Consider the following 13642-nt stretch of genomic DNA (forward strand, 5'->3'; position numbering starts at 1 on the left):
TGGAGGAAAAGTGAGGACTGAGCAGAGTTACTGTGTTTGGCCAGGTCATTGGTAGATTTTAGGAGTTTGGTTTTGTCAGAGCTGTGGAAATGGAAGCCTTTCTGAAGAACAAGGATATAATGTGAAGAATAAATGTGGTAATTCTGTATCAGTAAATTATTCTCAAGGTTTTTGAATGAAAGCAGTGAATAAATGTAAAGGCTAAGAATTTTTCAGAAAAGTTTGACAGTGGAGAGAAATGAGGCAGGAGGAGAAAAAGCTAATTCTGGAGAGGGAGGGGATTAGTGAGGGTGCTTAGGGCTGAGGAGCTGGAAGGGATGGGCGCTTCGGTACGGGGAAGCACCGTCGGTGCTGATGCACAGCAGAACCTAGAGAATTAGGTGCAAGCCCTTACTTGTGCGCATTAAGCTACAGCTAAGTCAATTTTACTGAAGCCAGGTACTTAATGGAAAAAGAAATAGACTTTTCATGCTTCTTAGAGACTCTCTTTCAACTTCTGCTTAGACTTTGTCAAACAGCCTATGAGTAGGAAAAGAATGGTTGTGCTTTTGATGAATAGAAGGAAATCCTCTAAATGCCACCTTCTGTGAATTTTCCATGGACTGTCCAATCATTCATGGCTGAAATTTGGATGTGCAACACTCGGGGTGGTATGCAGTGTTTGAATACATTTGTGAATTCCTTTGGAAATGTCTTTCAATTTATCATCCCTTGTTCATGACTAACCCCTCCCCCACCCCCCAATTCATCCCACTCTTAAAAAAAAAAAAAGGCCCCATAATTTAACATTTTAAGTATATAAAACAATAATCCAAATCAACCAGCTTTAATGCTGCATTTGAATTCATTGGTAAGTAAGGATAAATGTGTTGAATTTTTTCAGTTAAGGTACATGGACAGCAGAGAAGATGAACAGATTCGAGGCATCACTATGAAATCCAGTGCTATTTCACTACATTATCCAAAAGGTAAGTCAGTCTTTGTTTTTAAAGAAAAACAGTTTTGTACCTTTTGTGTCCTCCTTTCTCTTTCTGAATTAATTGCACGCCTCAGTTTCTTTGTTTTACATTCCACATGTTTCATTCTGGCCTCTCCAGATAATCTCTTATCAGTGTCAGGCTGTCAAGGCTTGGATGCAGGTGGGGACCTCTGACTGGCTTGAGGGCAGAAGAACTGGCACTCCACACCTGTCCCCCATCCGTTCAGGTGATTGTATGGATCTCTTCACAAGGAAAGTCAGGAGCCTTAGGACTTTGCTGGGTCAGCCTTAGGTCTCTTTCCCTAGCTGGATCCTTATTCTGCCCCTTGACCTGTGTATTGGATTTGGAGCCTTACTTACTTAACCTTGGGTTGCCTCGATCACCACCAGCTTGCCATCCCCAAATCAAGATGCTCTTTTAACAGTAACACTTGTAGGAATTTATCTGATCAAAATAGTCTTACATACAACTGTGTAGGATATATGTTCCTTGATAGTCACCAAAAAAGTTTGTATTAGTGAAAAAAAATGTCAATAACCTAAATGTCTGTAGGCAGGAGAATGGTTAAATAAACTGCTGCATCCATACTATGAAATGCTATGTAACTGTTAAAACAGCTGTGTTTGAGCTATATGTATTTATATAGAAAAAAATGTGTTGAGACAAAAAACAAGTTGCAGAATATTTTTGTAAAGTTTGGATGTGTCATGGTAATAAAAACGTGTTCTGTACTCAGATAAAGGTGCTGGAAGATACATATCAGACTCTTAATAGTAGTTGTCTTCTGTGGCTGGATTATGGAGAAACTTGCACTCTTCAATATCAGATAACTTTTTGTACTGTTTAAATATTTTATATGAAATATGTATTTTTTATAATTAGAAGAAAATAATAAAGATGTGTTTCATTTCCCTAATGGACTGCCCTGTGCTTCATCCTTCATAGTGTCAAGTCTCTGCCACTGGCACCAAGGGATATGCTATGTGGGGAAAGGCTGTTCTCTTTGAGGTCAGTCTTAAAAATATTTTGTACAGTACCAGGTTTTAAGGCCTTAGGCATATGAATTCCCCAAATTGAATATTTAACGTCATGCTTGATTTTTTTTTAACTACTTGTCACATTTTAAACAGTATGTCCTTGTTCTATGATCCCAAATGGTTCCGTCAGTGATGATTTATATTATTTATTGCTTATTTTTCTTTATTTTATAGACTTCAGGTATTTGTAGCCCATTCCATACTCAAGATGTTATTAGTGTATTTTTATTTGAAGTTTTCTCTAGTGTCACTTTTAATCATTCTGCTCTAGATTTTGTCCCTAGCCACCCCACCACCACCCTTTTAACCACTTTATTAAGTTTAATCTGCACATCATAAAAATCTCCTTTTCCAATTCACTTTTGTTTTTCTGGTTTTCTGATATAGACAGTAATGTAGGGGAATGGCCATAGGACCCTGGAAATTGGATGGGCTAATCGATCTTCTTTCAAACTCTGACCTTTGGCAATTCACTCTTAGGCTCTGAGATCTGCTTCCGTAATTATATAGAACAGAGGCTTAAGCAAACTTAGGTTGGGGTGGGATGACTTATTGTAAAAATGTTTGTGGAGTAGTAAGTGGAAACAGTATTCATGGGAATTGAAAAATAGGAGTCTTATTGGAGTAATAACTCATAGAAATTGGAGCCAGATATTGATTCTGGATCCAAGATGGTGAGACAGACCCAATCAGTAAAAGTTTCTGGATCGTCCTTCTGTAACTGCTCTGTTGTCCCTGTGTTTGGTTCTCTATTTTTATCTCTATTTTTACCTTGTATGTTTTTTCTCTACCTTATACCTCTGGCTTTCTCTTAGTTTCTCCATGTTCTTAAAGTCACCTCGGCCTGACCTGTCATCCTTCTTCCTGTCTATGACATTGTGTTCTTTCACCTTATTTCTATTGATGACTGCTTCACTCTCTTGGGTTTATGAGTATATATCCTCAGGTTGGGGTGTGGCCCAGCTTATCTTTTTATGCTGGGCCTCAGCAGGGGTTACACCTATTGAGTGCTGCGGTTGAGTTAGAATGTCACCTCCTAGTCCATTGAGTGTTGACTGGAGAGGAGTCAAAGTACAAAACCTGTTTCTCTGTGAGAATGGCATGACTGCCCAGAAGAGTCTTTGGGCTAGGTAGTCACCAAGATTGGCAATTAGCACAGAGTTTTGTTTTCTGCATTTACAAAATGGGATAGAACTTGGTGATGTTGACTGAGACATCTCAGAATGCCTGAGAGATGAAATACATTCTTTTTTAAAAATCAGTTTTATTGAAACATACAGTTTATCTAAAATGTACAACTACTGGCATTTAGTATATTCAGTGTTGTGCATTCATCACTACAGTCAATATTAGAGCAATTCATTACTCCCCCCCCAAAAAAAAATTGCAAAAGGAAAAAACCAAAACACAAATATACAAATGCAAAAAAACCATACCCCTTAGCAGTCACTTCTGAATCTATCCTTCCCCTGCTATACGTAACTGCTAATTAATCTATTTCTGTCCCTAATTTATTTGTTTTTTTTAAAGATACAGTTCTTTCTCTTCCCCTTCCCCCCCCATCGTCTGCCCTCTGTGTCCATTTGCTGTGTGTTCTTCTCTGTCCACTTCCAGTCTGTCAGCGGCACCGGGAATCTGTGTCTCTTTTTGTTGCATCATCTTGCTGCGCCAGCTCTCCATGTGTGTAGCACCAGTCCTGGGCAGACTGTGCTTTTTTCACATGGGGTGGCTCTCCTTAACGGGGTGCACCCCTTGCATGTGGGGCAACCCTACGCGGGGGACACCCCTGCGTGACATGGCACTCCTTGTGCGCCTCAGCACTGTGCATGAGCCAGCTCACCACATGGATCAGGAGACCCTGGGTTTGAACTCTGGACCTCTCATATGGTAGGCAGACGCTCTATCACTTGAGCTATATCTGCTTCCCATAGTACTTTTTATTTAGTTACTTTAACCATTGGTGGAAGATTATTAATAGGTGACTATATACTACATAGTTTGGATGTGTTTTTGTCCAAATATCCCCTTGGTATTAACCTCTTGTAACGCTGACATACGTTTGTTCTGTTTCAGGGAAAAACATTCTTATATAAGCACTATTAACCGTAGTGATTTTTCACAAGAGGGTTCGCTATGCTGTACAGCCCCATGTTTCTTTTTTTAGCTTTCCTTCTAGTGATATACACATCCTTAGACTTTCCCTTCCAATGACTATCATACCCGTATATTACCACTACTAATTATAAACCTTATGATGTGCTTTCACCATTTCTATTCATCTATTTATTTCTATTCATTTCCAAACAACCTTTTTACCAATTCTGCACAGATTAAACCTCAGCTTTACATTCTTCAACCACATTCTATTTTTTGGTGGTCTGCATTCTAGGTATTGACTCCATGAGTTTGCTTATTGTATTTAGTTCATATTAGCAGAATCATAAAATATTTGTCCTTTTGTGCCTGGCTTGCTTCACTCAAATGATGTCCTCCAGGTTCATCCATTTTGTCATATGCTTCACAACTTCCTTTCTTCTTACAGCTGCATAATATTCTATTGTGTGTATACACCACAGATTGTTTACCATTCATCAGTTGATGGACACCTGGGTGGTTTCCATCTTTTGGCAATTGAGAATAATGCCACTGTGAAGATCATTGTGTAGATGTCTGTTCGTGTCACTGCTCTCAATTCTTCTGGGTATGTACTCAGTAGTGGTATTGCTGGGTCATGTGGCAGATGTATATCTAACTTCTTTAGCCAGACAGATTTTCATAGCAACTGTATCATTCTACATTCTGTCCAACGTGAATAAGTGTTCCTATCTTTCCACATCCTGTCCAGCGCTTGTAGTTTTCTTTTTCTTTTTGAATAGTGACCGTTCTAGTAGGTGTGAAAGGATATTTCATTGTAGTTTTGATTTGCATTTCCCTAAAAGCCAGGGCTGTTGAATATTTCATGTGCTTTTTCACCATATGTATTTCTTCTTTAGAAAAATGTCTCTCTAGGTCTTTTGCCCATTTTTTAATTGGGTCAATTGTCTTGTTGTTGTTGAGTTGTACTATCTTTTCTATACTGTGGATATTAGATCCTTGTCCAAATATTTCCAAATATTTTCTCCCGTTGAATAGGCTGCCTTTTTACCCTCTTCACAGGGTGAGGTGCAGAAGTGTTTAATTTTGAGGAAGTCTCATTTATCTATTTTTTCTTGTTACTTGTGCTTTAGGTGTAAGGTTCAAGAGACCCCCACCTACCACAAGATCTTGAAGATGTTTTCCTACATTATCCTCTAGGAATTTTATGGGTCCTGGCTTTTATGTTTAACTTTGATCATTTTGAGTTGATTTTTGTATAGGGAGTAAGCTAGGGTTCTTCTTTCATTCTTTTGGTTATGGATATCCAGGTCTCCCAGCACCATTTGTTGAAGACCACTGTTCTGTCTCAGAAAAGTGGACTTGGTAGGCTTATCAACAGTCAGTTGAAAAAGAAAAAAACTATGAAAAAAAAAGAAACAAAAATAATAAAAAACAAAAAAAGAAAAAGAAAATAGTTGACCATAGAGGTCAGGATCTGTTTCTGAAGTCTTAATTTTTTCCCATTGATCAGTGTGTCTATCTTTATGCCAATACCATGCTGTTTTGACTGCTGTAACTTTATAATACACTTCAAGGTCAGGAAGTATGAGTCCTCTGACTTTGCTCTTCTTTTTTAGGATGTTTTGATTTCTTTTAGTAGTGTTTTGTAGTTTTCTGAATACAGATACTTTACAGTCCTTGTTAAATTAATTCCTAGTTATTTGGGTCTTTTTATTGCTCTTGCAAATGGAATTTTTTTCTTGATTTCCTCCTCCACTTGTTCCATCACTAGTGTATAGTAACCCTAGTGATTTTCATGTGTTGCTCTTCTATACTGCTGAATTCTATCCTGCTGAACTCATTAGCTCTAATAGCTTCGTCATAGATATTTTGGGATTTTCTAACTATAGGATCATGTCACCTGCAAATAGTGAGCATTTTACTTCTTTTTCAATTTGGATGCTGTTTATTTCATTTTCTTGCCTATTTCCTCTAGCTAGAACTTCCAGTACAGTGTTGAATAACAGTGATGACAGTGGGCATCCTTATCTTGTTCCTGATTTTAGAGGGAAAGCTTTCAGTCTCTCCCCCATTGAGTATGATGTTGGCGGTGGGACTTTCATTTATACTCTTTATCTTCTTGAGGCACTTTCCTATATTTTGAAGTGTTCTTATCAAGAAAGGCTGCTGGATTTTGTCAACTACCTTTTCTGCATCACTTGAGATGATCATGTGGTTTATCCTTTCAGTTTGTTAATGTAGTGTGTTAACATTAGGTGATTTTCTTATGTTGAATCAGCCTTGCATACCAGGTATAAATCCCACTTGGTTATGGTGGGATTAATGTGCTTTTGGATTTGATTTGCAAGTATTTTGTTGAGAATTTCTACTTCTATGCTCATGAGAGAGATTGGTCTGTAATTTTCTTTTCTTGTAATATCTTTATTTGGCTTTGGTATTAGAGTGAGGTTGGCTTCATAAAATATGTTGGCTCATTTCCCCTCCTATTCAATGTTATGGAAAAATTTAAACAGGACCAGTATTAATTCTTCCTAAAATATTTGGTAGAATTCACCTGTGAAGCCGTCTGGTTCAGGACTTTTCTTTGCTGGAAGATTTTTGATGACTGATTAATTCTCTTTACTTGTGATTGGTTTGTTGAGTTCCTGTATTTCTTATAGAGTCAGTGTAGATTGTGCATTTCTAGGCATTTGTCCATTTCATCTAGGTTGTCTAATTTGTTGGCATACAGTTTCTCATATTATCCTCTTATGATCCTTTTTATTTCTATGGGGTCAGTCCCAGCTTCTCCTCTTTCATTTCTGGTTTTATTTATGTGCATCTTCTCTCTTTTATATTTTGTTAGTCTAGGTAAGGGTTTGTTGGTTTTACTGATCTTCTCAAAGTACCAACTTTTGGTTTTGTTGATTTTCTCTTTTTTTTCCTCAGTTTCTGTTCTAATCTTTGTTATTTCTTTCTTTCTGTTTGCTTTGTTATTGCTTTGCCATTCTTTTTCTAATTTTCAAGTGTTCAGTTAGGTTTTTAATTTTACCTCTGCTTTTTTTAATATAGGTATTTAGGGCTATAAATTTCCCTGTCAGCACTGCCTTGACTATATCCTGTAAGTTTTGATAAGTTGTGTTCTCATTTTCATTCGTCTTGAGATATCTACAATTTCTCTTGCAGTTTTTCCTTTGACCCACTGATGGTTTAGGAATGTATTGTTTAGCCTCCATATATTTGAAAACTATCCCCTTTCCCATCTGTTGTTGAATTCTAACTTCGTTCCATTGTGATCAGAGAAGGTGCTTTGTATGACTTCAATCTTCTTTTGTCTGTTCTCTGTGTCTATTTGCTGCGTCTTGTTTCTTTGTCCGCTTCTGTTGTTGTCAGCGGCACGGGAAGTGTGGGCGGCGCCATTCTTGGGCAGGCTGCACTTTCTTTCGCGCTGGGCGGCTCTCCTTACAGGGCGCACTCCTTGCGCGTGGGGCTCCCCTATGCCGGGGACAACCCTGCGTGGCAGGGCACTCCTTGTGTGCATCAGCACTGCGCATGGGCCAGCTCCACACGGGTCAAGGAGGCCTGGGGTTTGAACCGCGGACCTCCCATGTGGTAGACGGACGCCCTAACCACAGGGCCAAGTCTGTTTCCCTCAGTCTTCTTGAATTTATTGAGAGCTCTTTTGTGGCCCAATGTGCAGTATATCCTGGAGAAAGATCCATAAGCACTTGAGAAGAAGGTATAACCTGCTGGATTGGATTGTAATGTTCTGTATGTATCTGTCAGGTCCAGCTCATTTATTGTATTGCTTAAGTTCTCTGTTTCCTTGTTGATCTTCTGTCCAGTTGTTATATCTGTTGATGTGAGTGGTGCGTTGAAGTCTCCAACTATTGTAGAGAGGTCTATTTCTCTTTAGTTTTGCCAGATTTTGCCTCATGTATTTTGGGGCACCCTGGTTAGGTGCATAGATATTTATGACCGTTACTCCTTCCTGGTGGATTGTCCCTTTTATTAATATATAATGGCTTTCTGCATTTTGTCATGTTTTTGCATTTAAAGTCTGTTTTGTCCGGCACCAGTATAGCTACCCATGCTCTTTTGTTTACTGTTTGGTGAAGTATAGTTTTCTAACCTTTCACTTACAGTCTATTTCCATCTTTGGGTCTAAGGTTGAGTCTCTTACAGACAGCATATAAATGGCTTATGTTTTTCTTTTCATCCATTCTGCCAGCTTATATCTTTTGACTGGGGAGTTTAATCCATTAACTTTCAATGTTATTACTGTAAGGGCATTACTTATCTCAACCATTTTCTCCTTTGGCTTTCATATGTCATGTCTTATTTTTGTCTGTCCTTTTTTTTTTTTTAATTCCCCCACCTTGCGGCTTGCTTGCTGTCTGCTCTCTGTGTCCGTTTGCTGTGTGTTCTTTCTGTGTGTCAGTATTTTTTTTTATTTATTCCCCCCTCTTGTGGCTTGCTTGTTGTCTGCTTTCTGTGTCCATTTGCTGCACACTACTTGTCCCCCTTTTTGTTGTGTCACCTTGCTGAGTTGGCTCTCTGCGGCGCAGTGCTTGTGGGCCGGCCGCACTCTGTGGCATGCGGGTGAGCCTGCCTTCACAGGAGGCCCTGGGATGCGAATCCAGGGCCTCCCATATGGTAGATGGGAGCCCAGCTGATTGAGCCACAGCCACTTCCCTTTGTCTGTCTTTTTAATCTTTTATTTACCCTTTCTGATAGTCTTCACTTCTATACTCTCCCAAGCCTTTCTTTCCTGTTTTTTCTTTTCTGGCTGCAGAACTCCCTTTAGTGTTTCCTGAAGAGTTGGATTCTTTTTTACAACCTCTCTTGGTTTCTTTTTATCTGAAAATTTTAATCTCACTGACCTATTTGAAGGACAGTTTTGATACATAAATAATACTTGGCTAGCAGTTTTCTTCCAGTACTTTTTTTTTTTTTTAATACATACCATGCTTATTTGATGTTCGGAAGACTCTGTATCATAAAGATGGCAGTGCTTCCTTAAGTGTAATCTATACTTTTGATTGTAATGCCAGTCAGTATTTCAAAACAAATTTTTGTGTGGAACCTGACAGGTGTTCCCAGATGGGCAAGAATACCCAAAATACTTAAAAGAATTAAAGTGGACAGTTTGGTCAACAGACCTCAATAATTTCTGTTGAGCTGTAGTTTCAAAACATGACAATTTTGACACAATAGATGAAAGAAAAGAATATACCTAGGCACAGATCCAAGTACTTTGGAGTTACATTAAATGTCACAGGGAAAGAATGGACACTCCTTAAATGGAAATCAGGACATAAGTATAGAATCTAAGATAGAAAACTGAGTAATAGAGACTTAAGCAAAGAAGAAGGAAGAAGAGGAGGAGAATGAAAAAAGAAGATGAGAAGAAGGACCTTGACCACCAAAACAAAACCTAAACTCTAGAGTCATAGGGGATCTTAGCAGTTGTCTCTTCCAGTTTGCTCATTTTATAGGTTAGGAACCACTGGCCAGAGAGGGGAGGTTTCTTGTCTAAGGTGAGTGTGTGGCAGGGCCAGGTTTAAAGCATAGGACTCAGATTCTTATCCACTGCTCTTTAGATAGCAGTATTTAATCTAGGCACAGGCACTTAGAGATATAACTTAACTTCTGGAAAAAACAAGCCCTATGGAGTTTATATCTCTTCCATATTTCACCTGTGCATAAGTTACTTAATTTCTCTTATTCTCAGTTTTTTTCCATTGAGGAAGAATAAGTGCATATCTCATAGGGCTGTTGAGTGAATTAAATGAGAATATAAATAAAATTATTCCATGTTTTAGACATTTAAATGTTGATATCCTTTTTGAAGCAGTAAGAAAAACCAAATTTACCTTTACCCTTTATTATGGATTAAAGGAAAAAAGGACTTAGTTTAGGGATAATTTATGGTATACCACTTTATTAAGATCTCTGGACTCCACCTAAAATTTCTGCCAATAGAAGCACATCCCATGGCCCCAAGTGACATCAGATTGGAACTGCTCATTCTCCACCCCATAAATGAGATACTTTATTAACACTCTTCACTTTGGTCTCTTAAGAGAGGGAGACTCCTGTTACAACACACAGGCCCTTGAAAACAGTGAATTATCCTAGTAACAACTGAATTACATATATATATCCTGTAACAACTGAGTTACATGTTCTTCTGTGCAGAGGTCTACTTGGCTTTTTTAAAGGTTAAATGTACCATATGCTTGGAAGCTGCAAAATACGTAAGTATAAACCATGTCCTTGTGAATACCTCAGTTCTCTGAATAGTCTTCCACCTTCCCAAGATTTAATATTCTTACATTCATAAAATATTTGGAGAGACTTGAGTCAAGGAAAATAGCCTCATCTACTGCTAATCGTTTGGCCTTATACTGCCTCACTGATACCAAGGAACTCAGTGTTTTGGAAAGACAGGTTCTTCATTATTTTATTGTTTAAACTCATGATATATTGACATACATTCTGTTACAGTAATTTTTTCCTCACTGGGAGAAGGCCTGTCACCCATTTCTATTTTTACATCTTTGTTACAATCATTATAAGTTGCTACCTTTTTTTTTTTTTTTTACAGTTAACCTTATTAAACATTCTACACATATCCAGCATCAGCTTCTCTTTCTAAACCCACATTCCATCTCCCATCAACCTATATGCCATAGTCCAACTATGTTAAGTCTACTCATTGTATTTAGTTCATGTCATTGAGACCATACAATATTTGTCCTTCTGTATCTGGCTTATTTCACTCAGCAAAATATCCTCAAAGTTCCTCTGTGTTGTCATATGGTTCCTTAATTCATTTCTTCTTATAGCTGAATAGTATTCCATCATATGTATATTGCATATTTTATCCATTCTTTGGTTAATGGTCACTTAGGTTGTTTCCATATTTTAGCAATTGTGAATAGTGAACACTGGCTTGCAAATATCTGTTCGCATTCTTGCTTTCAGTTTTTATGTATATATTTTCCTAGTAGTGGGGTTGCAGTATCTTAATGGCAGTTCAATATTTATCTCCCTGAGGGACTGCCTCTGGTTCATAGAGGCTGCAACACTTCACACTCCCACCAACAGAGAAGGGGTATTTCTATTTCTCCACATCCTCTCCATCATTTGTATTCTGTTTTTATAATAATGGCCACCTATATGCATGAAACGATATCTCATTGTAGTTTTGAGCTTCATTTCCCTTATAACTAGTGATATTGAGGATGTTGAGCATCTTTCCATGTGTCTTGGCCAATTGTATTTCCTCTTTGGAAAAAAATGTCTATTCAGATCTTTTGCCCATTTTTAAATTCAGTTGCTTGTCTTTTTTCATTGTGTGATCTGTTTATACAACATGAAAATCAAACCCTTGTTGGTTATGCGGTTTCTGAAGATTTTTTCCCATTGAGTTGGCTGCCTTTTCACCTTCTTAAAAAAACCATTTGAATCACAAAAGTGTTTAATTTTGAGTAAATCCCACTCATCTATTTTTCCTTTCATTACTTGTGCTTTGGGTATAAGGTGTAAGCAACCACCACCTACCACAAGATCTTGAAGATGTTTCCCTACATTTTCTTCTAGGAATTTTATGGTTCTAGTTTTTATATTTAGGTCCTTGATCCATTTTGATTTAATTTTTGTATAAGGTGTGAGATAGGGATCCTCTTTATTTCTTTTAGATATGGATATCCAGTTTTCCCAGAACCATTTGTTGAATGGGTTTTTTAGACCCATTTGAGTGGCTTTGACACAAATCACTCCACCATAGATGTGAAGGACTATTTCTGAACTCTTGAATTGATTCTATTGGTCACTCTATGCCAGTACCATGCTGTTTTTTAACCACTGTAGCTAGATAATATGCTTTAAAGTCAGGAAGTGAGAGTCTTCCAACTTTGCTCTTCTTTTTAAAGATATTTTAGGCTATTCTGGGGCCCTTATCCTTCCAGATAAATTTGATATTTGGCTTTTCCAATTATACAAAGAAGGCTTTGGTAACTTTCATTGGGATTGTATTGAATCTGTAGATCAGTTTGGGTAGAAGTGACATCTTAATGATACTTAGTCTTCCAGCCCTTGAACTTGGAATATCCGTCCATTTATTTAGATATCTTTGGTGTCTTTTAGCAGTGTTGTTTAGTTTTCTGAATACAGGTCCTTTATGTCTTTGGTTAAGCTTATTCCTATTATTTGTTTCTTTTAATCATTATTGTAAATGGAATTTTTTTTCTGACCTCTCAGATTGCTCATTAGTAGTGTTAAAGAAACACTATTGATCTTTTTTTTTTTGTTTATTTTATTTTATTTTTATTTTTAGGAGGTACTGGGGATTATATCCGGGACTTTATATACGTAAAGCATGTGCTCAAGCACTGAGCTACGGACTTTTGCTTATTAATCTTGTATCCCACCACTTTGCTGAAATTGTCTCTTAGTTCTAGCAGTTTTGTTGTGGATTTTTTGGGATTTTCTAAGTATAGGATCATAGTATCAGCGAATAGCTACAGTTTTACTTATTCTGTTCCTATTTGGGTGCCTTTTATTTCTTTTTCTTGCCTATTGAATAACAGTGGAAAGAGTGGATACCCTTGTTTTGTTCATGATGTCAGTGGAAATTCTTGCAGGCTTTCACCATTGAGTACAATGCAAGCTGAAGATTTTTCATATATGCATTTTATCATATTGAGAAAGTTTCCTTCTGTTCCTATTTTTCAGAGTCTTTTTATCAAGAAACATTGTCGTATATTGTCAAATTCTTTTTCTGCATCTATTGAGATGATCATGTGATTTTTCTTCTTCAGTGTACTAATGTATTTTGCACAGATTGATTTTCTTGTGTTGAACCACCCTTTCATACCTGGGATAAAACCCACTTGATCATTATATATCATTTTTTAAATGTGATTTTGGATTTGGTTAGGAAGTATTTTGTTGAGGATTTTTACATCCATATGAAAATTCAAAAAATTGGCCTGTAATTTTCTTTTTTGTAATATCTTTCTTTGTCTTTGATGTTAGGGTGGTAAGAGTTTGAGCAAGATTGGTATGAAATCTTTAAATGATTGGTAGAATTCACCTGTGAAGCCTTCTGGTCCTGGACTTTTCATTTTGGGGAGGTTTTTGATGACTCCTTCAATCTCTTTACTTGTGATTGGTTTGTTGAGTTCGTTTAATTCTTGTAGAGTCAATGTAGCTTATTTGTGCATTTCTACGAATTTGTGTATTTCATCATTGTTGTCTAGTTGGTCGGTATACAGTTCATAGTATCCTCTTATGATCTCTTTTATTCCTGCTGGGTCAGTGGTATAGTCCTTCTCATTTCTGATTTTATTTATTTACATCTTCTCTTTTTTTCTTTGCTAATCTGGCTAAGGGTTTGTCGATTTTGTTGACCTTCTCAAAGTTCTGTTGATTCTTTTGTTTTTTTTCTCCATTTCATTTATTTCTTCTCTAATCTTTATTATTTCTTTCCTTCTGCTTGCTTCGAGATTGGTTCACTGTTCTTTTTCTGGTTACTCCAGG

The 13642-nt window shown here is 37.3% G+C and overlaps 1 protein-coding gene across 2 annotated transcripts in view; it reads left to right on the forward strand.

Moving 5' to 3' along the window:
- Positions 1 to 13642, forward strand: part of EFL1 (elongation factor like GTPase 1) — a 187495-nt gene that overhangs the window by 8712 nt on the left and 165141 nt on the right. For both annotated transcript variants that reach the window (XM_004472092.3, XM_023582691.2), the window contains exon 4: positions 884 to 968. In XM_004472092.3, coding sequence (XP_004472149.1) covers positions 884 to 968 — 85 coding nt within the window. The remainder of the gene's footprint in view (positions 1 to 883; positions 969 to 13642) is intronic.

This window comes from Dasypus novemcinctus, chromosome 3, assembly GCF_030445035.2.
Source record: "Dasypus novemcinctus isolate mDasNov1 chromosome 3, mDasNov1.1.hap2, whole genome shotgun sequence".
Classification (NCBI taxonomy): domain Eukaryota; kingdom Metazoa; phylum Chordata; class Mammalia; order Cingulata; family Dasypodidae; genus Dasypus; species Dasypus novemcinctus.